Source organism: Lepus europaeus, chromosome 20 (assembly GCF_033115175.1).
Source record: "Lepus europaeus isolate LE1 chromosome 20, mLepTim1.pri, whole genome shotgun sequence".
Classification (NCBI taxonomy): domain Eukaryota; kingdom Metazoa; phylum Chordata; class Mammalia; order Lagomorpha; family Leporidae; genus Lepus; species Lepus europaeus.
The window spans coordinates 1,387,083-1,412,033 of NC_084846.1; the positions used below are offsets into that span (position 1 = coordinate 1,387,083).

The 24,951-nt window shown below is 62.4% G+C and overlaps 4 protein-coding genes across 7 annotated transcripts; 2 read left to right on the forward strand and 2 right to left on the reverse strand.

The window, feature by feature from the left end:
- Positions 1-1,647: 1,647 nt before the first annotated feature.
- LOC133749985 (uncharacterized) lies at positions 1,648-5,816 on the reverse strand. Its single transcript, XM_062179353.1, has 4 exons — positions 5,802-5,816; positions 5,248-5,457; positions 4,266-4,309; positions 1,648-3,432 (listed from the first exon to the last, which is right to left on the reverse strand). Exons 1-4 carry the CDS (start codon positions 5,814-5,816, stop codon positions 2,967-2,969), a joined length of 735 nt encoding a protein of 244 aa, XP_062035337.1. The 3' UTR covers positions 1,648-2,966.
- On the forward strand, positions 5,771-19,278 carry TIMM44 (translocase of inner mitochondrial membrane 44). Of its 2 annotated transcripts, XM_062178796.1 has the most exons (13): positions 5,771-5,859; positions 7,748-7,843; positions 10,713-10,883; positions 12,769-12,849; positions 13,387-13,536; positions 13,637-13,776; positions 13,968-14,053; positions 14,569-14,661; positions 14,746-14,870; positions 16,062-16,112; positions 17,694-17,783; positions 18,515-18,625; positions 18,836-19,278. In XM_062178796.1, the coding sequence occupies exons 1-13, from the start codon at positions 5,815-5,817 to the stop codon at positions 18,953-18,955; spliced, it is 1,359 nt and encodes a 452-aa protein (XP_062034780.1). In that variant the 5' UTR covers positions 5,771-5,814; the 3' UTR covers positions 18,956-19,278. The 2 variants fall into 2 exon arrangements, with proteins under 2 accessions (XP_062034780.1, XP_062034781.1); XM_062178797.1 differs by lacking the exon at positions 16,062-16,112.
- Positions 19,279-19,823: 545 nt separating this feature from the next.
- On the forward strand, positions 19,824-21,228 carry CTXN1 (cortexin 1). Of its 3 annotated transcripts, XR_009864604.1 has the most exons (3): positions 19,824-19,900; positions 20,308-20,832; positions 20,951-21,228. XR_009864604.1 is itself a non-coding variant. In XM_062178899.1 (2 exons), the coding sequence occupies exon 2, from the start codon at positions 20,328-20,330 to the stop codon at positions 20,574-20,576; it is 249 nt and encodes an 82-aa protein (XP_062034883.1). In that variant the 5' UTR covers positions 19,824-19,900; positions 20,308-20,327; the 3' UTR covers positions 20,577-21,228. The 3 variants fall into 3 exon arrangements, 2 of the variants coding, with proteins under 2 accessions (XP_062034883.1, XP_062034884.1); XM_062178899.1 differs by having other exon boundaries at positions 20,308-21,228; XM_062178900.1 differs by having other exon boundaries at positions 19,850-19,888; positions 20,308-21,228.
- A 1,089-nt stretch (positions 21,229-22,317) lies between these two features.
- Positions 22,318-24,737, reverse strand: SNAPC2 (small nuclear RNA activating complex polypeptide 2). Its single transcript, XM_062179529.1, has 5 exons — positions 24,501-24,737; positions 23,700-23,819; positions 23,546-23,614; positions 23,104-23,377; positions 22,318-23,014 (listed from the first exon to the last, which is right to left on the reverse strand). The coding sequence occupies exons 1-5, from the start codon at positions 24,681-24,683 to the stop codon at positions 22,677-22,679; spliced, it is 984 nt and encodes a 327-aa protein (XP_062035513.1). The 5' UTR covers positions 24,684-24,737; the 3' UTR covers positions 22,318-22,676.
- Between the last annotated feature and the right edge of the window lie 214 nt (positions 24,738-24,951).

Below are 24,951 nucleotides of genomic sequence, written 5' to 3' on the forward strand. Positions count from 1 at the left end.
AAGATTTCAGATTAATAACGAAGCTTTGAAAGAAGACCATTTTTCAAAATTTTAGTGAAGTGTGAATATTTTTTGTCAATGGCTTTCTCAAAGAGAATGAAACTTTTGCACCATTTTCAGAGTTTTTATAGAGATGCCAAATTGATATATTTACATGTAATGGAAACATGAAAAAGTTTTATTAAACAATTGTTCATAGCTGTGTAGACATTTTAATTCAGTTTCCAAAGCTCTCAAAAAAAAAAAAAAAAGTATTTTTGAAGTACGGAGTGATACGGTTTGGGGTGTTACTCACGACTGATTCCAAACAACTCAATTGTCCAAATATTCAGTTCTTTCCGCAGGTATCAGGTTTGTGTTAAACACTGTATGTTAACAATGACTGGAATTCTGTGATATTTTGGTAATAAATGAAGTGGGATAACTGAGATGTGAATGGTGTAGGGGTGATCATGTGTGACACACCCAGGTGACCTCCTCCTCCAAAGGTACGCCTGGGCCAGGCCGTGGCCTTGACCCCTGGGAGGAGGGCAGTCACCTGAGGACAGCCTGGCTGTGCTGCTGGGTTTCCTTTGCCAGCAGCTTCCCCGTGGGAGCTCCTGCCCTGGGCTTCCTGCTCTCTGGGGTGGGCGCACAAGCTCACAAACCCATCCTCTCCAGGTCCCCAGGGTCCCTGGCTGTGACCGGTCCACCGTTCCCCATGCCAGCCCTCCCCAGCTGCCCGCACTCCTTTCACCTGTTGGTACCTTATGGATCCCACCTCTTCCCCCTCTACAAAAGGACCGTAGTCCAGCCACTCCTGGGCCCCTTGCCGAGTGGCCTCTGGGATCCGTCTCCTTTGGGTTCGGAGAGGAATATGAGGGTTAAGTCGCCCAGAGGCCACACGGCCAGGTGGTTAGGGGTCTTGGGGTCAGAGTCTTAGGTTTGAATCCTGGCTGTGTCCATTGGAGTGAGTACACCACTGACGGAGCCTCGGGTTCCCTCTCTGTGAAATGGGTCCGAGATGCCTACATCCTCATGGAAACGAGAAGGTATCAGGTAGGCAGCACAGCGGCCTGGGAGCAGGGCTGGGGTGGGGCTCAGGAGCGGCCTGCTCCCCAGCTCTTCTCAGCTAAGGCTTTGTTTGGCATGTGTGCCTGGGGCTCTGAGCTCCTCCTCTCCCTCTGTCCTCTCTCCTCTCTCAGGATGCCCAGCCCCTTTGGCCCCACCCAGGAAAGAAGGGCCCTTGGGTGCTGAGATCCTCAGGCCTGAGTGCACCCAGTTCCCCCAGGGGCCTTGCCGAGCCCTGCTCTCACAGGCCTGGGGTGGGCCAGAGAGCCTCCCAGTGGCCCTGGAGCCCAGGGGTCCTCCACTGCTCCCCTCCTGCACCATCACCTCTGGTGCTAGGGGCAGCAGCCATCCTCCCTCACCTTGGAATCCAGAGCCCAGAGGCCCAGCCCCAAGTGAGGCCCACCTGAGCTGTGGGCGTGCTTGGAACCCAGCCCCATTCCCCCCAGACCTCAAAGTGGGTGTTCTGGTTCCCCTCACGGTCAGGAGGTCTGCAGCCGGCATCCTGTCATTGGGGGTGATTCCTCAGGACAATTTAAAAGGGTTTCCAGAGAGTAGGAGATAATAATGGACACCACACTGTCATGGAGAAGCACCACTGATGTTTATTAAACAGATGGAGCTGGGACCATGGACAGTGAGAACCAACAGCTGCCTGCCCTGCCCTTGGCCGGCCGGAGCAGGATGGGCAAGCTCTCTGACAGGGTCCCTCCAGGACACCTCCAGAAGCTCTGTACAATCAAAGGCCACTGGGCTTAACCACATTTTGGCTCTGAATGGTGGAGGGAGGGACCCTGGACCCATCCACACCCCAGGCCGTGGCCCTGAAGCAGGAGTTGGCTAACTGGGAGGGGTCTCCAGCAGCCAGCCTGGGTCGCCAGGTGGGACTGAGAGCAGTGTCTTGGTTTTATAGCAGATGTCATGCCCCTTGCTGGTACATCAGCCAGGAGCAAGGTGTTACTCTGGATGTCCACGCACCCATCTCACAGGTGAGAACACTGGAGAGAAGCGAGGTGGAAAGCTGGTGTCATTAGTGCCAGGAGCAAGGTGTTACTCTGGGTGTCCACGCACCCATCTCACAGGTGAGAACACTGGAGAGAAGCGAGGTGGAAAGCTGGTGTCATTAGTGCCAGGAGCAAGGTGTTACTCTGGATGTCCACGCACCCATCTCGCAGGTGAGAACATTGGAGAGAAGCGAGGTGGAAAGCTGGTGTCATTAGTGCCAGGAGCAAGGTGTTACTCTGGATGTCCACGCACCCATCTCACAGGTGAGAACATTGGAGAGAAGCGAGGTGGAAAGCTGGTGTCATTAGTGCCAACGGCGCACAGTGTCCTGTCCTGGGCTTTGGCTGCCCCTTAGATTTAGGCCTCTGAACTGTCCATTTCAGGGTTCAGAAAGGACAGGAAGTTAGGGGTGCTGCCGGCATGAGCCACAGGGAAGGAGCTCCGGGGCCCACCCCAAGGTCTCCAGGGGCCTTGGGCCCTAAACCCAGAGCAAGTGAGGGAATCGCCCCTCGGGCCCCTCCTAGGGGAGCAGGTGTCCTCCTCGGGTTGTCCTTGGTCCCGCCGTGGGCCAGGGAGTGTCAGTCTTGCAGGCTCATCTCTGTTCCAGGGGCCACATCTTGTCAGACTGGGTCTCTCCAGATGCAAGACCCTAGGGGTATGTGGAGGAGATGGAGGGAGGGCCCCGATGCAGAGTGGTCACAGCTCAGAGGGGCCAGGCTCCAGGGGGCCTTCCTAGAGGCAGACTGGGCGCAGGAGTGGGATGCTGGCAAGGGGAGCCAGCTTGGTAGGGCAGGCAGACACCTTTTCTCAGATCTGGTGAGTGAGGTCTTTGTGAGGCAACAGCAGAAACTGGGCAGATCCCAGAGTGTGTGGAGCTGCTAAGAGGAAAAGCAAGCCTCCCAGTGCTGGGGAGCTCAGGGAAGCTGGGATGTAGGAGGAGGGGAGAAATCTCCCATCTGCTGGTTCACTGCCCAGTGCCCACATCGGCTGGGACCAGTCCAGGCCAGAGCCTGGAGCTCCATCCGGGTCTCCCGTGTGGGGGGCAGGGACCCAAGTCCTCGAGCCATCGCCTGTTGCGTCCCAGGGTCTGCATTAGCAGGGAGTAGAATCAGGAGCCGAAGCTGGCGATGAAGCCCAGGCACTCCACCGTCAGATGTGGGCGTCATGACTGGCGTGTCAATCACCAGGCCAGATTTCACCCTGTACTGGCGGCACCCACCTGAAAGGTTTGTCAGGTTGGCGTGAAGCGAGATCCAGCTTCCTAGATCCAGGCCCGTGCCAGCCTCTATTATTATCCCCCAGGAAGCAGAGCCAGAGACGGAGGAGTCAGCCTGGTGGAAGGAGCAGAGGTGGGAAGGAAGCCAGACAGATGGCTGAGGCCTGCAGGCAACAGAAGTTGAGGGGGCGGGAACAATGAGCCAGAGGGAAGAGGCAGAGCTAGGCAGTGCCCCAGGCCTGGTGGAGACCTTTCCTCCCACGGTCCTGGAGGCCGGAAGCCCAAGCTCACAGGGTCCGCAGGGCTGCTTTCCAACATGGCCTCTCCTGTGGACGGCCTGTGTGTTGGGCAGAAATAGTAGTATGACCTGCTAACCACCTAAGACTGCTGGCAGGTGGAGGTGACATGGAGCACACAGCCTGGTTCCGGGCCAGAGGCCCTAGGTGTCAGTTGGGATTGGTATGGGTGAGCTCCACCGTCCCCTGGACAATTGTGCTATAAACAAGGTCTCTTGGATGCACTTGCTTTCACTCATTGTGCAGACATTCATTGAGCACCTGGGGCCAAGCACTGGGGTACACATCAGGACACAACAGGGACCGACACTTGGTGAGACAGGTGGAGACCTGGAAATGATTGCCTGGGCACCCAGAAGAGCATCCCTTTACCTGCCACTTCCCACTGCAGGAACCAGTGAATGTGGGGGCGGGAGCGGGGGTCCTCTCCCCACCTGCCCCTCCCAGGCTGTGGCAGTGCCCAGAGATGGATGCTCTCATCCATGTCCTCCTGTGCTAAGAGCAGATTTCCTGACCACTGGCCTCTCCTCTCCCTGACCCCTCCTAGAGCAAGACACATCCCTCCTGGGTGCGCTGCTCCCTGGGCCCCCTTCACTCCTCTCCCTGCCCTTCTCTACCGGCTCCTCCCCCACAGCAGTTTGGCAAGGAAACACACTCATCTAACCCCTAACTCAGCATCCCCAGCAGTGGCCCAAGCTTACCTTAAGGACCTCCCATTGGGATGCAGTGAGGACCAAACTGGAACCTAATCGTGATGAGCCAATTCGTCACATTTACAGTTTTACAGACAATAGGCCTTCAGGGTCATTAAAAAAAAAAAATTGAGGCTTTGCTAGATTAAAGGAGACTGCAAGAGACATGAAAACCCAGTGCAGTGGGATTGGGGGGCAGGCGTTTGGCATCGTGGTCAGGATGCACTGTGGGGTGCTCATGTCCTATATTGGAGGATCCCAGCTCCTCTGCTTCCAATCCAGCTCCCTGCTGATGCGCACCCTGGGAGGCAAGAGGTGACGGCTCAAGTGCTTGGGGCCCCGTCACCCATAGGGGAGACCCGGATGGAGTTCCAGGCTCCTGGCTTCAGCCTGGTCGGACTTTGGCATTGCGTCTGGGGAACGAACCAGTGGATGAAAGATCTCTCTGTCGCTCTGCCTTTCAAATTAGACGACTTTAAAAACCTCAAGAGCACAGATAAGAACACATTGTAAAATGATTAGGAAATGATGAATTTTGAGTATGTATAACCTTTGTTTTAATAGAACCCATCTGATCCTAAGTTTAAACGGTTAATTGCTAAGTCTTGGCTGTGTTTGACAACTGGCCTCCCACGCTTGGCGTTTACCAGTCGGCTCTGATGAGTCAGCACGGGCTCGCTCCAGTACACCCCCGCAGAAAGAATCAAGCTTCATCGCACTATTCACCTACAGCCTTTCTTTTAAAAACACTTTTATTTGAGAGGCAGACAGAGCTGCTATTTGCTGGTTCCCTCCCCAAATGCCCTTAACAGCCAAGCCAAAGCTGGGGGCCAGGAAGTCCATCCAGGGGCCCACGTACTCGAACCATCACCTGCTGCCTCCCAGGGTCTGAATGCAGGGAGCTGGCGCAGAGCCAGCGATTGAACCCAGGCGCCCCGATAGGAGATGTGGCCGGACACCTAACCCCCAAAACCCCTCTTGCTGGCCTCACCAAGGACCTCCGTCCTTGCAAAAAGAAGAGCAGTGGGCACAGTTCTGGCCGTGCCCCGCCGGACCGCACTCCCACCGGACTCCTCCGCGCCGGCCCTCGGAGCAGCTCACGCGAGCCCACCACTTCGGGGCTGGCCCACCGGACCCAGCTGAAGTCGTCTTTGCCAGGAGCCGAATCCTCGCGCCCGCCTCCGAGGCCCCCGGGACGCCGCTGCAGACTGAAATCCGCGGTCTCGGGCTCCGCCCCTTCGTTGTCTCACCCAACCGCAGGCCTGAGTAGCACAGGAGCGCCCGCCCCCTCCAGGGGCTACACCCAATTAGGGACCCCGCTGTTTCAAAACTCCGACCTATCAGAAAGCCAAGCTCTCTAGGAATTCCCCGCCCCCTGAAGTCGCGCCCACATGACGAACTTCTCTCGCTCTGGTCATTTCTGCCCAATCAGAGGCCTCTCGCTCCCCGAAACCACGCCCTCTAGGTCGGCTTTTCCCAGGCTCGCGCTGAGCCAGGCAGAAGCGGCGAATGACGCAATCGGGCCGCGACGCTAGAAGGTCACACGGGATCTTCCAACATGGCGGCGGCGGCGCTGCGGAGTGGCTGGTGCCGCTGTCCGCGGGTGAGCGGACGTGCGGGGCTGGCGGGTGGGTGTAGGGGGCTCCAGGCCCGCGACCTCCAGGGCCCGCTCCTCCTCAGGCCATTGACCCCTTCGGCCCTTCCGTGAGCTTCGCAGGAGGCTTGGCTCTGCCAAGGCCGTGGCTGGGAGCACGTAGCCGGACCTGGGGGCGGGGGCCGAGCGCTCTCGGGCAGGGGGCGGCGATGCCCGGATCTGGTCTCCCACGTGCGCCGCCGAGTGAGTGGTGACCGGGTCGGCGTTGCCCGGGGGAGCAGAAGTAGCGAAGGGAAGGCAGGAACCTGTGGGAGTCCCAGCTCTGCCAAAGCCCAGCTCTGCCTGGCTCATGGGAAGGTGACTGTGAGAAATCAGCTGTCCGAGTACTGAGTTTCTTGGCTGCTTGGCTTTGAGCCAGGGTTTGGAAGCCGGATTTACGCGTGTTGGGTTTCACTGGGGAGAGCCAGTATCCTGCTGGGAGACTTCTCTCCCGGGTAGACAGCTGTTTTACTTATTTTAATGTCCATTTCCACCTTAAAAGGCAGAATGACACACAGAGAGAGATCTATCTATCTGCTGGTTCATTCCCCAGAGCCCCTGGCCAGGCCGAAACCAGGAGCCTAGAACTCCATCCAGGTCTCCCACTGTAGGGGGCAGGGCCCCAGTACTTGAGCCACCCCCTGCTGCCTCCCAGGGTGCGCATCCGCAGGAAGCTGGATTGGAAGTGGAGCAGCTGGGACTGAAACTAGCACTCTGATGTGGAATGCAGGCGCCCCAGTTCAACCCCTTGCTCTCAAAGTGCGCTCTCGGTCGGTGCCGCGGTTCAACAGGCTAATCCTCCACCTGCGGCACCGGCACACTGGGTTCTAGTCCCCGTCGGGGCACCGGATTCCGTCCCGGTTGCTCCTCTTCCAGTCCAGCTCTCTGCTGTGGCCCGGGAGTGCAGTGGAGGATGGCCCAAGTGCTTGGGCCCTGCACCCGCATGGGAGACCAGGAGAAGCACCTGGCTCATGGCTTCAGATCAGCGCTGTGCACTGGCCGCAGTGGCCATTGAGGGGTGAACCAACGGCAAAAGGAAGACCTTTCTCTCTGTCTCTCTCTCTCACTGTCCACTCTGCCTGTCAAAAAAAAAAAAAAAAAAAGGATTTCCTAAAAAAAAAAAAAAAAAAAAAAGTACACTCTCTCAAGCCTCCAAAGACTGGAGATCTGGACTTCCAACGGAAGCAGCTTAACCCGCTTCGCCACAACACCCACTCCTGGTAGATGGCCGCTGAGGTCACCTGTTCTGCGATCAGTGGATGTGGGTGTATGGAGCAGTAGAACAAGTTCCTTGAGTTCCCAAGACTGATCCTGCAGTGACTATGGGAGGTAGTTTGGGGTGTTGCTTAGGGTTCCCAGAGCCGGGAGACAGGGAACAGGGAGAGCAAGCTCCCAGCTTGTGGAAATAGAAGTGTGGTGCCCCAGGCTCCATCCTGGGGCGCAGAATTGAACAAGACTTCCATGGGGCTGGAAGTGCTTTTCCCGTGCAGTTCGGTGGGTCGCTGCTTAGAGTGACCCCCAGGGTGCTTTGCTTGCGCCTGAGTCCTGACCTGGACATGGCAGATTTACTCCAGGGCTGACCTTGGGCAGTGAATCACCCACTGGAAGTCCAGGTCTCCAGTCTCTGGAGGCTTGGGAGGGCGCACTTTGAGACCAAGGGATTGAATTGTACATTCAGCCTTGCCCCTTGGGGTGACTTTTCCCAGGACCCCCACCCCCAGAGGTACAGAGATGGCGTTTGCGCTCTCCACCAGCTTCCACTGGCTTCGGGATGACCACAGAGGGCCCAGCACGCAGCGGCCTGTCCACTTGCCAGTCATCGCCTGAACAGACCTTTCTCTCTTCCTCCCCTCATTAGCGGTGCCTCGGCAGTGGAGTCCAGTTCCTTTCTGGCCATAGCTTCCCCCACGGCTCAGCCTATCAGATGTGCCCGCCAGGCAGAGTGCCGCCCCTGGTGAGTAACTCGGGTCCCGGGCAGGCAGGATGGGCGCGAGTAGGGTGGGCTGCAATGTCTTTGTGGGACTTTGTAGGCGGGGGGAGGGGCAGGGCCTCAGGGGTTGCCCATGGCACCTGAATTTTCGGAGTGTGGCCCCCGGTGTGTGTGGTCTGCCATGGTGCTGGAAGGGCCTGACCAGCCGCTCGCTTAGTGCTGCTCGGGACAGGAGTTCCCTCAGAGTGGTGCCTGGGGCCAGTGCTGACGGCTGGCTACAAGAGCACCTGTGTGAAGTCAGATTCTGTCTCCTGGCTTCTGCCCGCAGGCCCCTCCCTGTCCCCGAGTCTGCCTGTGCGCAGAGGTGGCCCCCCTTCCCTCCCCGCCCACACCCCCGGCCTTGGCTCAGCTGTTACCTCCTGGTGCCGTCACGGGCGTGGGACAGGCCCTGTGGCTCCCGTGGTTGTCCCATCCCCTTTGTGGCGGAGGTCTGTTCCTTGGTGACCTGAGGCCTGGGCTACTCCTGGAGAGAGGACGAGCAGGGCGGTCTGTGGGTGGGACGGCACCCCCTGGCTCGCTGCTGCCTCCACGGTGGCTTGATGGGTGCCAGTGAGGCAGTCGCCCCGGCAGCCGGCAAAGTGACCACACCCAGCGCACTGGTGGGGAACGCGGATGCTCACGGCCACTTCCCCTCTCTTCGCGTTGGCTCTTTTCATCTCCTCGCCCGTTCTGAGCCCACAGCTCCCAGCCACACACACAGCAAAGCAGGGTCTTCAGTCCCACTCAGTCTGCCTCTGAGACCTGTGTCTCTTTAAAATGCACACGTGTGTCTGTCTGTTTGTTTTTTAAGATTTATGTATTTATTTGAAAGGCAGAGTCACAGAGAAGCAGAGGCAGAGAGAGATCTTCCATCCACTGATTCACTCCCCAAATGGCCACAACGCCTGGAGCTGGGTCTATCCTGAGCCAGGAGCCAGGAGCTTCTTCTGGGTCTCCCACGTGGATGCAGGGGCCCAAGCAGTTGGGCCATGTTCCATTGCTTTCCCAGGCATAGCAGAGAGCTGGATCGGAAGTGGAGGCGCCCTTTTGGGATGCCAGCACTGCAGGCAGCAGCTTTACCCGCTGCGCCACAGTGCAGGCCCCGTGTGTGTTTTTAATTGGCCCGTGGAAACTGCATGCATGTGTGCGGGCAGTGTGACGTGTACAGCGCACCGTGATCGGATCAGGGCAGCCGGCAGGCACCTCGGACACTGTCCTTTCTTTGTGTCGGGAAGGTTCAAGATCCTCTCTGCTGGCAGCCCCACCCCACCCTGTGCTGCAGAGCAGCCGCCCTCTCCGTCCCCACCCCCTGCCTGTCTGGGTGTGTGACCTTGGCCCTTGTGTCTGGAGCTGAGCCTGGAGTGCACTCCCAGCCTCCCCAGGCTCTGCCTCCAGGTGGGTTGGTCCCTCCCCCGCAGGGCTGAGACTGGGAGCTCTGTGCCTGTCCTGAGGCCCCTGGCGACACACCTGTCCGCTGGGCACTCTCTGAGGGGCCGTGAGGAAGTGACCCGAGCCCCAGGGAGCAGGAGCTGGAGTCCTTTAGGCGAGGACCCCTGGAGGAAGCCACCATGCCCAACCTGTCCCCTGTCCTCTGGCATTTTGTTTTGCTTTGCTTTGCTTTTAAATGACTTTCTCGTTTGTAGCGGTTTTAGGCTTACCAAGAGATTGGGCAGGAAGTCCAGAGCCTTTGGGTCCGGACACTGTGTGCAGGCCGGCTCCTGGGAGCGACATTGTGACAGTTGCCGGCCTGGAATACCCGGCTGCTGGTTCAGGTTCCCTGTGTGGTACACGCTGTGGGTGTGGCTTCACCGAGGACACGGGTCCACAGCTGCAGTGTCACACGGGCATGTCACTGCCCTGAGAGTCCTCGTGCTCCCTCCCCCAGCCCCTGGGAGCCCCTGATATTTTACTGTCCTACTAGTTTTCCCAGAAGGTCTCATAGTTGGGGTCACACAGGATGTGGATTGTCATGTTGGCTTTCACTCCGCATTTAAGGTCCCTTTGAGTCTTTTCATGGCTTGGAAGCTCATCTATTTATTTGTTTATTCGAGAGGCAGGCAGGCAGCTGCCATCTGCTGACTTACTTCCCAGAAGCCCACAAGGGCAGGGCCAGAGGCTGAGGCTGGGAGCTGGGAGCTCCGTCCAGGTCTGCTATGTGGGTGGCAGGGACCCACGTTCCTGGGCTGTCACCCTGCGGCCTTGCGGGGTGCACGTTAGCAGGAAGCTGGAATTGAGGGCCAGGCCAGGGCTGAACCCTAGGCACTCTAGCATGGGTTACAGGCCCCCCCGCTGGCGTCTGCTCTGCTGTGCCCAGTGCCCTCCCAGAGGCTCATTTCTTCTTAGCAGTGAGTGATACTCCATCGTCTGGGTTTGCAGTCACCCCTTGCTGTCCGGGGCGTTGGTTCCCGGTGCTCTGTGGGTGCCAGAATCCACAGAGGCTCACGTCCCCGTGCCCAGCGGAGCAGTGTTTAGAGACCCTCCACACGGCTGCCACGGCCTGTGACTCAGGTGCCCCACACAATGTCAGGGCTGCGTCAGTGGTTAGACTGTCTTGTTTAGGGGTAACAAGGGAAAAGTCTGTACGTGTTTCATGCCGGTGTGTGGGGGTTTTTATATTCAGTCTGCAGTCGGTTGCATCCTTGGGTGCAGAACCTGCACAAACAGAGCTGACTGCCCCAGTCGGTCACCTGGTGTTTCTTTACTGTGTCTCCCATTGTAATGAAGGAGATAACTTCGTTGTCAAACCCATATCAACAGGAAACAGCATTAAAACCTCCCTCGCCCCCCTGGGAAGCAGGCATTTCCCGTGTGCTCTTCTCTCTTCTCTCACGTTCTGCTTTCATGTTCTTCCCAGTCCAAATCGTATTCTTCTGGAAGCAGAAAAGGCTTTCTGTCTGGCTTGCTAGATAATATCAAGCAAGAGCTCGCCAAAAACAAAGAGATGAAAGAAAGTATAAAAAAATTCCGAGACGAGGCCAAGAAGCTGGAAGAGTCAGACGCGCTCCAGGAAGCCAGAAGGAAATATGTGAGTGCCTTTGCGTCGTGCCGCTTGGCTGTCACACTTGTTCCCGGGGCCAGGGCAGTTGGAGGGAGGGGGCAGCCGGTGAGGGCCAGCCCAGGCTCCAGCCTGGCCACGCGACCAGGAAGCATCCTGCACAGCCCGGTGTGTGGTCCGCAGAGCAGCAGCAGCACCAGCTCCTCCCGCTCAGCGTTTGCGTCCCTCGGGCCCTCAGCCGACCCGCTACACACTGGCCTTGCCACATCCTGCTCCCAGGAGCTTCTGGTTGTGGTCGCGGACACTGGGTTGCGGTGCCAGTGTCGTTATTAATTACCACCGCGGACTCCTGCTGAGCGGCTGCGGGACCCGCACTGGGCCCAGCGCCCTCTGTGAGTGTCCCAGCGAAGGCCCCTGCAGGAAAGCATGGGGAGCCTCAGCACGGTGGTGGGAAAGTGGGGTGCAACGATGGCCTCTAGGGGCCGGAGCTGGGCTGCAGCAGGTTAAGCAGGTCCCTGCTGGGACGCCCACATCCCTTATCGGAGTGCCTGGTTCGAGTTCTAGCTTCCCATCTAGCTGGGAGGCAGCGGCTGACGGCTCAAGGACTCGATTCCCTGCCACCCACACAGGAGACCAGGACGGAGATCCTGGCTGCAGCCTGGCCATCTGCTGCTGTTGTAGGCGTTTGGGGAGTGAACTAGCGGATGGAAGACCTCTCTCCCCCCACCCCTCAAATAAGTAAATAAATAGTTATGAAAAAGTTTATTTTCACACACACAAAAAATCTCAAAATCATGGATAGTGTTCTCATTTTATACACTTTCATGAACTTTTTTTTTTTTAAGTTTTTTTTTTTTTTTTAAATCTATCTGAAAGGCAGAATTACAGAGAGGCAGAGAGAGAGAGCGAGAGAGAGATCTTCCATCTGCTGGTTCACTCCCCAGATGGCCTCAATGGCCGGAGCTAGGTCCATCCCAAGCCAGGAGCCAGGAGCTTCTTCTGGGTCTCCCATGCAAGTATAGGGGCCCAAGGACTTGGGCCATCTTCTGCTGCTTTCCCAGGCCATAGCAGAGAGCTGGATCGGAAGTAGAGCGGTCAGGACTCAAACTGGCACCTGTATGAGATACTGGGACTGCAGGCAGTGGCTTTACCTGCTGCTCCACAGTGCTGGCCCCTTTCATGAACTTTTTAAAAAATCCCTCATATACATGAGATTGCAAAGGTTTTTGCTCCAGAATCAACTTTTTTTTTTTTTTTTTAAAGGTAGAGTTACAGAGAGATGTAGAGACAGAGAGAAAGGTCTTCCATTCACTGGTTCACTCCCTAAATGGCCACAACGAATGGGTTGAGCTAGGCCAAAGCCAGGAGCTTCTTCTGAATCTCCCACATGGGTCCAGGGACCTAAACATTTGGGCCATCCTCTGCTGCTTTCCTAGGCACATTAGCAGGGAGCTGGATAAGAAGTGGAGCTGCTGGGACTCGAACCCGTGCCATTTGGGAGACCAGTGCTGCAGGCCAGGGCTTTAACCACTGCACCACAGCACCGGACCCTGAACTTACCTTTTAATTCCATTCTCCATGAACTCAATAGAAGGACAGCATCCGCATCTTAGTGATAAGCGGCTGAGCCTCACGGAGGCAGGCACTCGTCCACTGGCCCCTACTGGGCGTGGACAAGGCCTTTCTCCTTCAAGTGTCCACTAAGTCGCTCACTTGGGTGGGGCTCCGCTTGTGGATTTGACCCCCTGGAAGGAGGAAGGGGTCACTTGAGGGCAGAGCAGGTGGAGGTTGTGGTGGGTGCGGTGGGGATAAAGTGGGGTGGGAGGGCTCTGGGGAGAGCAGAGCTGCTGAGAAGACGTGGCCAGGTACACCGCGCTGTGGTGTCGGAGCCGAGACGCCGCCTTGTTTTCCTCAGAAAAGCATCGAGTCGGAAACTGTGCGGACCAGCGAGGTGATCAGGAAGAAGCTGGGGGAGCTGACGGGCACCGTGAAGGAGGTAAGGGCCGGCCTGGAGCTCACCGGGTCCCCCAGGCCCAGCACCAGTTGGGGCCCCCGTGCAGTGGGTGGGCGGGCCTGCGGTGGGGGCAGCAGCCCCTCTGATCTCAGGATGGGATATGATGGTTTTTCCCTCCTGCCTAAATTCACCAGGGTGGAGTAGGAGCTGGGCTTTCTTGTGGGTTTTTTTTGTTTCTCTGAGGGCAGGAGGAGGGGGCGGGGCTTGGCAAGTTCTGGGCTCTGAGGCTGGAGGCCCTGCAGTCAGCCCCTCCCTGCCCTCACCCTGGGCTGCTGCTCTCCGGGAATCCTTGGAGCAAGGCCGTCCCCCAGGAGACACCTGTTCTTCCAGAGAGCTCTTACCCAGTGGCTAGCCCAGAGCCCTAGGGTCCCACGCCCCAGAAATTGTAGGCAGCGTCCCGAAGCACAGACCACTGGGCCAGATGCACTAAGCCGGTGCAGCCCGGGGAGGCCCAGGGGGCTGCCCAAGAATCTGGTGAGTGCTGGGCGAGCGCCTCTCTCCCCATCTCCGTCTCAGTAGAGTCTTGACGAAGTCAGTAAGAGTGACTTGGGCCGGAAGATCAAGGAGGGCGTGGAGGAGGCGGCTAAGACGGCCAAGCAGTCGGCCGAGTCCGTGTCGAGGGGCGGGGAGAAGCTGGGCCAGACGGCTGCCTTCAAAGCCTTGTCACAGGTAAGCCGGCCTGGTCCTGCGACGGATGGTGGGCTCTGACGTCTGGCTGGCGGGCTCGCTGTGCCAGGCCCTGCACCAAGCTCCCATGCTTCCCTCACAGGGGGTGGAGACGGTGAGGAAGGAGATCGACGAGAGCGTGCTGGGGCAGACCGGGCCCTACCGCAGGCCCCAGCGCCTCAGGAAGAGGACAGAGTTTGCAGGAGAGAAGGTCAAGGAGGAGAAGGTGTTTGAGCCCAACGAGTAGGTCCTCCCCGGCCTGTCCGCCCCACCCCGCCCCGGCCCTCAGGCTTGCTTCCCGCCCATGGTTCCTGGATCCCAAGAGAGAGAGGAAGGGAGGAGATGGGGACAGGGTCGTCACCCTCCCAGGGCTTGTCCCACACCTGCGGGGGATGCAGGGCCCGGGGTTCACGACAGCACCACCGTCTTCCCAGGGAGGCCTTGGGGGTCGTGCTGCACAAGGACTCCAAGTGGTACCAGCAGTGGAAGGACTTCAAGGAGAACAACGTGGTGTTCAACCGTGAGTGTGGTGCCCTGGCTGGGCATGGGACAGCTCCCAAGAGGGCCAGGTGTGTCCTTGGGGCCCCCTGACCAGCAGCTGTGACTCCTCTGTGTGACAGGGGGCGCCGGCTCCATCGGGAGAGCACTCATGCTCACAGAGCCCGCCGCAGCCGACTCAAGCCCTCGTTACCGGCTCTGGGGCTGCACTGGGGCTTCCCTGGTGCTGGCAAGCTGCCAGCCACACACCCCTGCCCTCTGCCCCCCATCGCTTGTCCCGTGAGCACTGCTGGGGGCCTCTGTTTCCTGTGTAGTGTCAGCAGCAGCCAGTGGGGGTGGCACCCCAGTTTGCACAGCCCGTCCAGGGCCACAGCCGCGAGTTGCTGCTGTCTGGCCTGGCAGGTGGACAGGCAGCATCGCCATGCACAGCAGGGAGGCCAGCTCTGGGCCTCCCTCGGGACCTGACCCCCAGCCAGGGTGGAGTTGGGGTGTCTGTACGGCAGCGGAGTCTCTCCAGCCCCTGCCTGCCCCCCACAGGGTTCTTCGAGATGAAGATGAAGTACGACGAGAGCGACAACGCCCTCATCCGGGCGTCCCGGGCCCTGACGGACAAGGTCACCGACCTGCTGGGTGAGTCGTGGGCTGCCCCCGGGCTGCCCTGGCTGGCAGCAGGGAGTGTCGGGCCTGGGCTCACTCTGGGCTCCCCTCGCACAGGAGGCCTGTTCTCCAAGACAGAGATGTCGGAGGTGCTCACGGAGATCCTCAGGGTGGACCCGGCCTTCGACAAGGACCGCTTCCTGCAGCAGTGCGAGAGCGACATCATCCCCAACATCCTGGAGGTGGGTGTGTGGCCGGCAGGGCCCTGCTGGTCCTCGTCGAGGCCCTGGACTGTGTGCTGAGCAGGCACGTCGCTCCTGGGCGCCTGCCCGGCTGTAGCCCCCCCTCAGGCCGTGCCTGACCACTCCTGGCGTCGGGTTCCCTGAGCAGCACCTCCAGCCGAGGGGCTCTGTGAGCTCTGGCCTTGCCCCATGCAGCTGCTCCAGGCAGCAGATCCCTGCTTCCCCATCACCCCTGGAACCGGGCCCTGCGTCTCCTGGTGCCGCTCCGCCACGCTCCTTGCCTGGAGCTGCTCCAGCGAGGCCGTGGGGAGTAGCTGCCAGGGCCTGGTGTCTGCCTCGGAGGAGGAGCCGGCAGTGCCGTAAGCCAGGCCTCCAGCCCCCAGCCTGGTTCGCACACGGGGAGGAGGCGTCTCACTCCAGTCCCTGCTCCGTGGGCAGTCCCTTTTCCCTGCTGCATCTCTGCCTTGGTGGCCCGGGATGTGACAGGAGCCTGGGCAGCCTCCAGTCCCGTCAGGCCAGGCCTCTGCTGGGGCTCAGACTCCAGAAAGTTCCTCTGCCCTGTCTTGTCCTCCCCCCCCCCCCCCCGGTCCCCTCTTCCTCCTCCAGCTTCCAGGTCCTTCCTGCCCTTGCGCAGGGCTCAGAGGTGATGATGGGAGTGCTTCCCAGAGCGGCAGCTGCAGCTCAGACAGCTGCTCTGTCAGGCCCCAGCTTGGCCACGGTTTCCCCCGCGAGCATCTGGCTCCTGCCTCCTCTCCCCAGCTCCCCAGCATGTCCCTCGGCCTCGCTGCTCCAGCCCTGTCTCCCAGTTCCTGTGCTCCAGCTGTCCCCACTGGCAGGAGGTGTCCAGAGCTCCCCCCCAGCTAGGTGGAGGGTGTGTGTTCACAGTGAGCTAGGGCGCAGCTCTCACCTCTCTGGCCCACGTGCCTGGCAGGTCTGAGAGCTGAGCGTGGGCCCCTTCCTCTGCTTCCGCGCTGTACAGGCTCCTGTGGCCCCCCAGCCTTCCTGGTACCTGTGCTCCGAAGGCCGGAGCCAGGCAGGGATCTGTCCCCACTGGGGCGGGCTCACCACACTCCCCCTCTCACTCCCCAGATTCCAGTCCCCAGGCTGGGAGCCCTCCACACAGACCTTCCTGGGGTCCCCCTGCCTCAGAGGTCCCCTCGGCTCTGGCCTGATTGCTCCTTCCCCCTGCAGGCCATGATTTCTGGAGAACTCGACATTCTCAAAGACTGGTGCTATGAGGCTGTGAGTATGGGCTTCCTTCTCCAGGCCTCCTCACCCTCAGTGTGCAGCAGGTCCGCTGGGCGCCCGCAGCCAGGCCCCGTACTGGGGGAGGGCATCTGACCCCGGCTGGACACCAGGTCACCCGCCAGGACCCACAGGGGCTGGCGGCCGGTCCTCTGCCCCCACCCTGTGAATGACCCCTTCCTCGCTCGGGCCTGGAGGGACAGCAGGGGCCTTCCTCCTGCCAGGGTCTCCTTGCAGAACAGCCAGTGTCGCGGGCCTTTCCCTGCCCCTGTCCATCTCAGAATAATCTTGGCTAAGGAGTCACAGGAGTGGTGGTCTGAGCCACTGAGGAAGGTGGGGTGTCCGTGGCTCGGGTCTGCCTGTTGTTGGGATGGAGGCAGGGCCCCACGGCCAGGATGGCCTAAGGCAGAGGCTGGGGCCCGGGGGCTTGGGCCACCCTCCTTGCCTCGGCGCTCGAGGGCCCTGTTCATGTGTGGCGATTGTGGGCACCTTGTGGGCCTGGCACGCCCCTACCCCACAGTGGACCTGTTCACCGCTCTCACTCAAGCGCCCAAAACACAGAGCAAAACCAGACGTCCACCCGCGCAGGAGGAGCAGCGTGTCCTGGCCAGGCCCCCCCTACTTCCTGGAGTGGAAGCTGGGGGTCCTGGGGCCACCCTCGGGGCCCGTCTGCTTGGCCGCCTCGCCTCGCCTCGCCTCGCCTCGCCGAGCTGGCTCCCTGACCCCCGTCTGCGCGAAGTTTACTCTTTCCAGCTTCTGCGTGTGAAGCCACCTTGACCCTTTTTTGGCTCATCCTGTCCTGCAGCCGGCTCACAAACAACTTGGCGCGAGCGGAGGAAAAGCTGTCAGAGTTCTTTTTTAAACACGCCCCTGCGCTGTGACTAATCCCACAGGCATTTATGAGCTTGGGTTTTTGTTTTTTCTTTCTTTTTCTTTTTCCTTTCCTTTTTAATTTTAAATTCTCCGAATGCTGGGACCATGAAGCCGAGGCTGGTGTTCTTGGCCAGGGAGCTCCTGGAGCCCCTGGAGACGCAGCTGGAGTTCCAGCGGCTTCCACAGAGAGGTTTATAAAAACAATGTCATCTTTAAGAAACCGAAGCAGCGGGATGGGCACCCTCCCTCCCACCCCCAGCGGATCAGTCATTTCCATAAAAAGTAGATGCTCTTGGGAGGAATGTCTCCCGTGGTAGCTGCCTGCCAAGCCAGACGCCTCCAGTGACGGTGGCCACGACTGCTGCCACCTGCTGCCGTCTGGGGGGCCGTGTCCTGTGCCCGGGGCCAGCAAGGGGGTGGCAGGTGGCACTGGGAGCTGTCACAGAGGCACCGAGACAAACCTACCCAGGATGGAGAGTAAGACGAACACGGGGCATATTGAGGTCTCGGGTGACATTCCAGGTGTCCCAGTCCCAGGTGGCTCTCACCTGGTCGTCCTGACAGCGCTGTTTCCATGACCAGAGTCAAGCGTGGGGTTCAGGCCAGCAAGGGGGCGGATGCATGGCCCAGCCTCTGTCACTCCTGGGGCGGCACGTGTGGGGTCATCGGTGTCCACACGTAGGTCGGCCTCTCCTCTCATTACAGACCTACAGCCAGCTGGCCCACCCCATCCAGCAGGCCAAGGCCCTGGGCTTCCAGTTCCACTCCCGCATCCTGGATGTCGACAACGTCGATGTAAGTGCGCCGCGCGGGGACCGGGTGAGCCCCTGCTCCCTCTGTGGGCGGGGTCTCCGCTCCTGCACATGCTCAGATTGCGTGACCTGGAGGGTCCAGGGGGCTGTCCTGCAGCTGCAATGTAGACGGTCCCTGGCTTTGGGCGGTTCGACTTGGGTTTCCCCAGTGTGATGGTGCAAAAGTGATTACTCTACAGGAGGTTAGCGCTAGATGGTTTTGCTGTTGGAGACGTCCTGAGCAGGCCGGGCTGGGAAGCATTTCTGGTTTACCACGCGTTTATCAGGGTGGGGCCCCTTCACCTTCACTAGGAGGCCCTGTGTTCTTGGGCAGGGGAGGGGTGCTGCCCAGCCCTCGGGCTCCCATGGCCGTGAAACCCCTGCACCTTCGTGGGAAGGGCCCCCGTGGGGGACTCTGCTCCTGTCCCCAGGTTTCCTCCCCGTGGGGCACTGCAGGGGTGTCAGGGCCTGCTCCCTCTTCCCTCCACGCGGAGAACCCCCGAGTCTGAAGCCAGCACAGACACCCAGCAAGTGCAGGATTGGTCTTCCAGTGGAGGGCATGGGCTTGGCCCTGGCGAGGGTCTCATTGGAAACCCCCCACGGGAAGTGGGCTGGTCCTGATTGACGTGCAGGGTCCCAGGCCCACAGGGGTGCGAGGTGCATTCGGCCTGCAGGGGTGAGCAGGGAGGGGCCCAGCGTCTCCCGAGGCCCACCTCCCGCCCGCCTTCTCCACAGCTGGCCATGGGCAAGATGATGGAGCAGGGCCCGGTGCTGATCATCACCTTCCAGGCCCAGCTGGTGATGGTCATCAAGAACCCGAAGGGCGAGGTGGTGGAGGGCGACCCGGTGAGTGCCGGCGGGCGGGCTCCGGCCCCACACCCAGGGGCCTTCTGTGACTTGGGTGACTCGATGGGAGTGGGGGGCACCCTAGCGGGGGAGGTTGGAGGACTGTGCAGCCCACCTGTCCAGTGTTTCAGAGTTTTCAGCAGTGTCTGAGGCACCCCCCCACCACCCCCCCGTCGTGGCCCCAGCCCCTGAGCCTGCCCTGGCCCACAGGACAAAGTGCTGCGCATGCTGTACGTGTGGGCGCTCTGCCGAGACCAGGACGAGCTCAACCCCTACGCGGCCTGGCGCCTCCTGGACGTCTCCGCCTCCAGCACGGAGCAGATCCTCTGAGCCCAGGGCTGGGTCGTCCCACGGCAGACAGGGCGCCACCTGGGCCTCTGGAGCCAGGACTGCAGGACCGCCCAGGGCGCTGCCACGGTAGCTGAGAAACCAGGTGGACGAGGACTGGGCCCTGTGGTGGGGAGACGCTCCCGGAGTGCCGCGTGGGGATGCTGGCGGCCAAGCGGCCCCCAGGCCAGGGACTTTGTCCAGGGGGCGGCGGGATGGGGCCCCGGGCCTGGGTCGGCCAGGCCACGTGAGGTCCATTTTGTATTTTGCCAGTGCTCTTCTTCCCGCCTGAGATCTGGAAATAATAAAACACCGAAGTGCGCAGAAACCACCGGGTGTCTGGGCCTCTGTCTCTGAGGGGCATGGCTGGGGGGACTGGGCAGGGCTCTGCCCCCTGGGGTTGGGGGTATCTCTCCCAGTGACCTGCATGGTGTGTCTGAGGGTTGGGGTCCCCAGGGTTGGAGAAGCTTAAGCGCCCATGAGTGATGCGTGGGGACACTGGGACCCCCCCAAACGAGCCTGGGTGAGGGGCTGTATCACAGAGAGTGGAATGGGGCTGTTGGGCACCGAGGTCCAGCAAGGGTTCCCAGAGGGTGGGGAGCGGCGCCCCCCGGTGAAGTCCTGGGTGCTCGTGGGGTCCGAGGCAGGCACCCTGGGCCCCTGCAGGCTGGGGCGGGGTACCGGGCTCGCGCGCAGCTCCCCGCACTGCCTTCGCGGCCCCGCCCCCGCGTCGGCCCCGCCCCCGTCGCCATGGGAACAGCCGCGGCGGCCCGGCTCGCGCGCGCCTCGCCTGCCTCTATCTCCGCCGCTCCAGGGGCGGGTGGGGTGGGCTGAGCCGGGGCCGCCGCCGCCGCCGCCGCCGGGGTGAGGTCGTGAGCGGAGCCTGCGCGGGTCCCGGGAGAGAGCGCGGCCGCCGGGCGGTCCGTCCTCGTCCAGGTTGAGGCTAGGGTGAGGGGCGCGCCGGGGCGGGGGCGGCGGCGGTGGGGGATGGGGTCTCGGGCCGCCGAGAACAAAGAGCGAGGTGGGGACCGCGGGGGCTTGGCACCGCCGCGCCGCCCGGGAACGCGGGCCGCGCGTTCGCACCTGTTGTGCGCGGGCCGGACCGGTCGGGGTTCGGTGTCCCCGCTCTTAGCGCCCCACCTGCGCGCACGGCCGGAGTTGGGTCCCCGGGTGTCGCTGGAGGCGAGCGCGCCGGCCGGGCATGGGCGTAGCCCCGGGGCCGAGGTGCGGGCGCGGGGTGGGGGGTGTGTTGCGGGGCACCGTCAGTGGACGGCGGCGGCGGGAAGGGGGCGACGCGGAGGCGTGGGGGGGCGCAGCCTCATTCCCACACCCCGGGCGGGCCCACTCCTCCGCAGGTCGCGCGGCGATGTGAGCCATGAGCGCGACGTGGACGCTGCCGCCCGAGCCGCTGCCGCCGTCCACGGGGCCCCCAGTGGGCGCGGGCCTGGACGCGGAGCAGCGCACGGTGTTCGCCTTCGTGCTCTGCCTGCTCGTGGTGCTGGTGCTGCTGATGGTGCGCTGTGTGCGCATCCTGCTCGACCCCTACAGCCGCATGCCCGCCTCGTCCTGGACCGACCACAAGGAGGCGCTCGAGCGCGGGCAGTTCGACTACGCGCTGGTGTGAGGCGGACGGCGCCGGGACCCTGGCCTGGCGCCCCCAGCGCGTGCTGGGAGGGAGGGGGGGAGGGCGTGGAGAAGCTGCGGCCCCTCCCCCTCCCGACCTCGCCCATCTCCCCCTCTGGCCTGGCTGGAGCCCCACCTGTGCCTTGCTCCGCGCCGCCCCTGCCCTTGCTCCACAATCACCCGCCTGGCTGGCCCGAGTGACCGCGAAGGCTGGGCAGGAGGACGACCCCGCGCCAACTCCTCCCCCACCCCAGCGTGTAAGTAGCCACACCTGTTCCCGGAGGCGCGGACTCCCTGTCTCCTCTCCCCCACCCCCGTTGTCTGGCTACCCCAGTTCCCCCTCGATGGCGTACTGAGCCCTTCCTTGGGCTCCAGCCCTGCTGAACAGGCGCTCTAGGCCCGCTGCGTGGACGCTGCATACCCGTGTGTCCAGCGCAGCCTGCCCCAGAGCCGGCTCCCAGGACGGCGGCTGCTGTGCCAGGATGCCTGGCGCCTTCCAGTGCGAGCAGGCTCATTCCCGCCCCGCCCCGCCCCTCCCGCCTGGGCCCCGGGACAGGTCAGCGTGCCCACCTTCCCCTGGACCCCCTGCCGGACCCCAGCACCTTTTCACTCTTCCTGCCTCTGAGCGATGATGATAATAAAAGCTACGATTGAACGCTTACTGCATGTGCTGTTAGCACCTCCTGTTCGTGGCCCGCTTGCTCTTGGGCTTTGAGAAGGAACCTGTAGAGTGGGCACAGAAAGGGGACGGAGGAGGAGGGACGTGCCGGAGCCTCGTGGCTGGAGGGGATTGGAGGGGATGCTGGGTCTGGCTTTGACGGCTGCCCAGGGCCCTACAAACAGCCAGACCCACACCTTTGCCAGCTCTGCCCGGCGGAGCCTGGCATGTAACCATCTTGATCTCCCCAGCTCCAGGCATAGTCAGCCCCCCCCCCGGATTTCTTTCCGCGGCCCCAGGGAGGCCTGGGGGCCCTGGAGGGTCTCTCTCGGAGAACCCAGCCTGCAGCCTCCCATCTCCTGGGCGTCCTCTCTCCTTCCTGCCCTCTGAGGCTGCGTGAGTAGGTCAGGCTCCCCGGGGGCGTTGACCGCGGAATCGCGCGGCTCTGCTGCAGCGCCCTCGTGGGGGAGATGTGTTGCGGCCCCCGGGGAGCTGTGTGTGCGTGTGTAGGGGGAGAAACCAGCGTTTCTATAAAAGGAAGGCTGTGCACACTCGGCTCCCAGAACTGAAAATTTACTGCGCTCAGCCGGCTGGCTGGGCTCAGGGAGACACCTGGTACCCCAGTGAGAGGCTGGCTCTCCAGGTCCACGTGTGACTGCACCCTCGGGGCAGGTGGAGCCCCGGGCTCCAGAGCCTCCCTCCCCACCAGCTCTGCCCCCACTTCCCTTTTTGTCTAGCGGTTGTGGAAGCCCCGAGCCCATCCAGGGGACCTGCTCCCCTGCCTGCAGCCTGTCCAAACCCAGCCATGGGCCTCTGGGAGACCTTGCCGCACCCACGTGGCTGCCCTGGCCCTCTGCTGGCTTCTCCCCCTGCCATCTGTCCCCACAGGACACTGCCCAGCTCTGGAAACCTGTCCCTCACACCTGTCGCCGCGAGTCTTGCCTCAGCTCTTTCCGTCCTCACTTGTCACACCTCCTCGCAGTCACCAAGGTCACCCCAGGCGGGGAGCCTTTGCTGGGCCCTGGGACCTCCCCTGCACCCCACCCTGGACACACACACAAGCTCTGGCACTTCAGGACCCCAAGAAGAGTGAGGCAGGCTGGCGGGCACTTTATTGAATCACAAGAAGGGGTGGGGGGGCATCTGGGCAGGAGAGAGGGAGTGTGACGGAACCCGGACAATGGCAGGCCGCAGGTGCACGGTGTGTCCGGTGCCTGTGACGGCCCCCAGCAGAGAACAAGGCACAGCGGGCAGCAGGCCAGCGTCCCCACGGGAGCTCCGCGCGGCTGTGGTTCCATTCCCGAGACCCTGTCGCGTGCAGCACCCTGCAGACTCGCCCACTGGCTGAGCACTGTGGTGGGGACCTGGCACCCCAGGGTCCTCCCACGGCCCAGCGCCAGCTGGGCAGGACGGCGGCTCCGCCCAGGAGGTCAGGCGTGGGCTTCACCTAGCAGGGCTGGCCACCCGGCCCAAGAGCTCCAGGGGCACCACGAATGGGTTAAGGGGGCAGACGCCAGCTGCCTGCCAGGTGGACCTCAGGTCGCTGGGCCCAGTGCCCTCGGGGCCCTGGGAGCTGGCCTGGCCCTTGCCTGCCTCTCCTCCTGCCTCGGCAGGGCTCTCCCCGGGAGGGGTCTCCCCAGCAGGGCTCCCCTCAGCCAGGCTGGGCTCGGGGGCCGTCAGGCGATTGTACATTTGGGCCATGTGCTCAGCCAGGGCTTCGCAGGGCAGGCGCGGCAGCTCCTCAGGGAGAGACAGGAGCAGGTCCAGGGCTACGGCCGCCTCTGGTGATACAGGGAGATGGGGAGCGTGAGCGAGGGTGGGGGTCTCATGCTGCACCCCACCCCAGCCCCTCCGCTCTCCGTCTTCTCACCGGTAGCCGAGAGCTCAGGACCCTGGCCACCGCGGGAGAAGGAGGCCAGGTACTTGTAAATCTTCTCGAAGTCCACGGGGAAGTCTCCTTCAGCCAGGGAGGGGCCAGAAGAGGATTCGGAAGGGGCCTCGGGGGCGGGGCCAGGCACCTCCGGGGCGGGGTCCTGCTGCCCTCCGGGGGCGCTCAGCAGCAGCGGCTTTGCACGCGCCTGCGTGGGCTTGGCGGGCCTGGAGTGCAGGAGGTTGGTGGGTTCCGTGGTGGCGATGGTGAGTGCCTGGCAGACAGAGAGGGGGATGTCCTGTCGCCTTCCACTCCGGCCTGGCCTCACCAACTCCTCCCCGGGAGCCAGGAGATGGCCTCACAGCCATGGACCTGGGGGAGGGGGGAGCACATCTTACTCGGACGCCGGGACGCCCCCCGCCCTGCCTAGAGGGTGCAGTACCTGTGAGAAGGCCGTGGTCAGGGCTCCCTCCAGCGGGCCTGTGACCTTCTCCGCTAGATCCATCCACACCTGCATGCACCCGGAAGGTACGGGGTCAGCGCACGTGACTCCGCATCCCAAGTCCTACTCCGCTCCCAGGGACCACCTGCCTCACCTCTATGGGGGCAGGGGGCTGGGCCTCCCGCCGCCGTGCACCCTGTGGACCATCCGGATGCACCCTCTGAATAGCCTCCCGGACCACACGGGCCTTGAGCTTCTGCAGGAAGTTCCGGATCTGGGGAGAGGGGGTGGGATGCACGATGGGCCTTCTAGCAGCTCAGGCCAAAGCCCGCTGCCTGGCCTGACCCAGGGTCGGCAGCTGCTCCCCGGCCGTCCACTACCCTGGCATCAAGGGTCACCGTGACACTGCCAGGCCCCAAGCCAAGACCCCAAAATACGACCAGCTACCCAAGGAGGTGGTCAAGGCCCAGGCCCGTCTGGCTCCTCCCCGCAGCCAGGGCCCCGCCCGACGGCTGAGTGCTCCATCCCATCTCCTGACTCCATCCCACTCGGTCCAGCTGTGCCTCTCGCCCCATCAGCGGCCTCCATCCACAACATCTGAGTTCACCCCGCCCCTCTGCCTGGTGTCTCGCCAGAGCCTGAGCCTCAGCTTCTTCCAGCCCCGCCCCCGCCCCGCGCCCATCAAGCCCCGCCCCCGCCGGGCGCACGCTCGGGCCCCGCCCCCCGCGTAGCCCGGCCCCGCCCCGCGCCCATCAAGCCCCGCCCTCGCCGGGGCGCACGCTCGGGCCCCGCCCCCACGCCTATCAAGCCCCGCCCCACCCACAACAAGCCCCGCCCCGCATCGCCCGGTCCCGCCCCCCGCGCCCATCAAGCCCCGCCCCCGCCCATCAAGCCCCCGCCCCGCATCGCCCGGTCCCGCCCCCCACGTCGCCCTCGTTGCCGGGCCGGCTCTCACTTCGGTCTCGCTCCGACTCTGCAGCTCCCGGGCCAGCTCGGCAGCGTCTGGCTCCGGCTGGCCGTGCCGCGCCTGCAGCAGTTGCAGCAGCTGCCGTTTCTCGCGGGGACTCCAGGCCTGGGGTCCCGTCACTTCTTCCACGTAGCGCGCGGGGGTCGCTCGCCGCCGCGCCGGTGGCTTCATGCCGCTCCGAGCGCTCGTCTGCGCGTGAAGGGCCGCGGCCCCGGGAGGGGCGGGGCTACGGTGGCCGCTGAGGTCAGAAAAGCGCCGCGCGAAGGCGGAAGTGGATGGGGGCGTGGCCCCGCCTCGGCGGGCCGCGGGGAACCGCCGCGAGGGAAGTGGCGGGGAGGCTGGCCCCGAGGCTGGAGCGCGGACCAACGGGCCCTCCACGGACTGAAGCTCTGTTTGCTCTTCTGGGAACTGGGGCGAGGAGTCCCCCTCTTGCTCATGC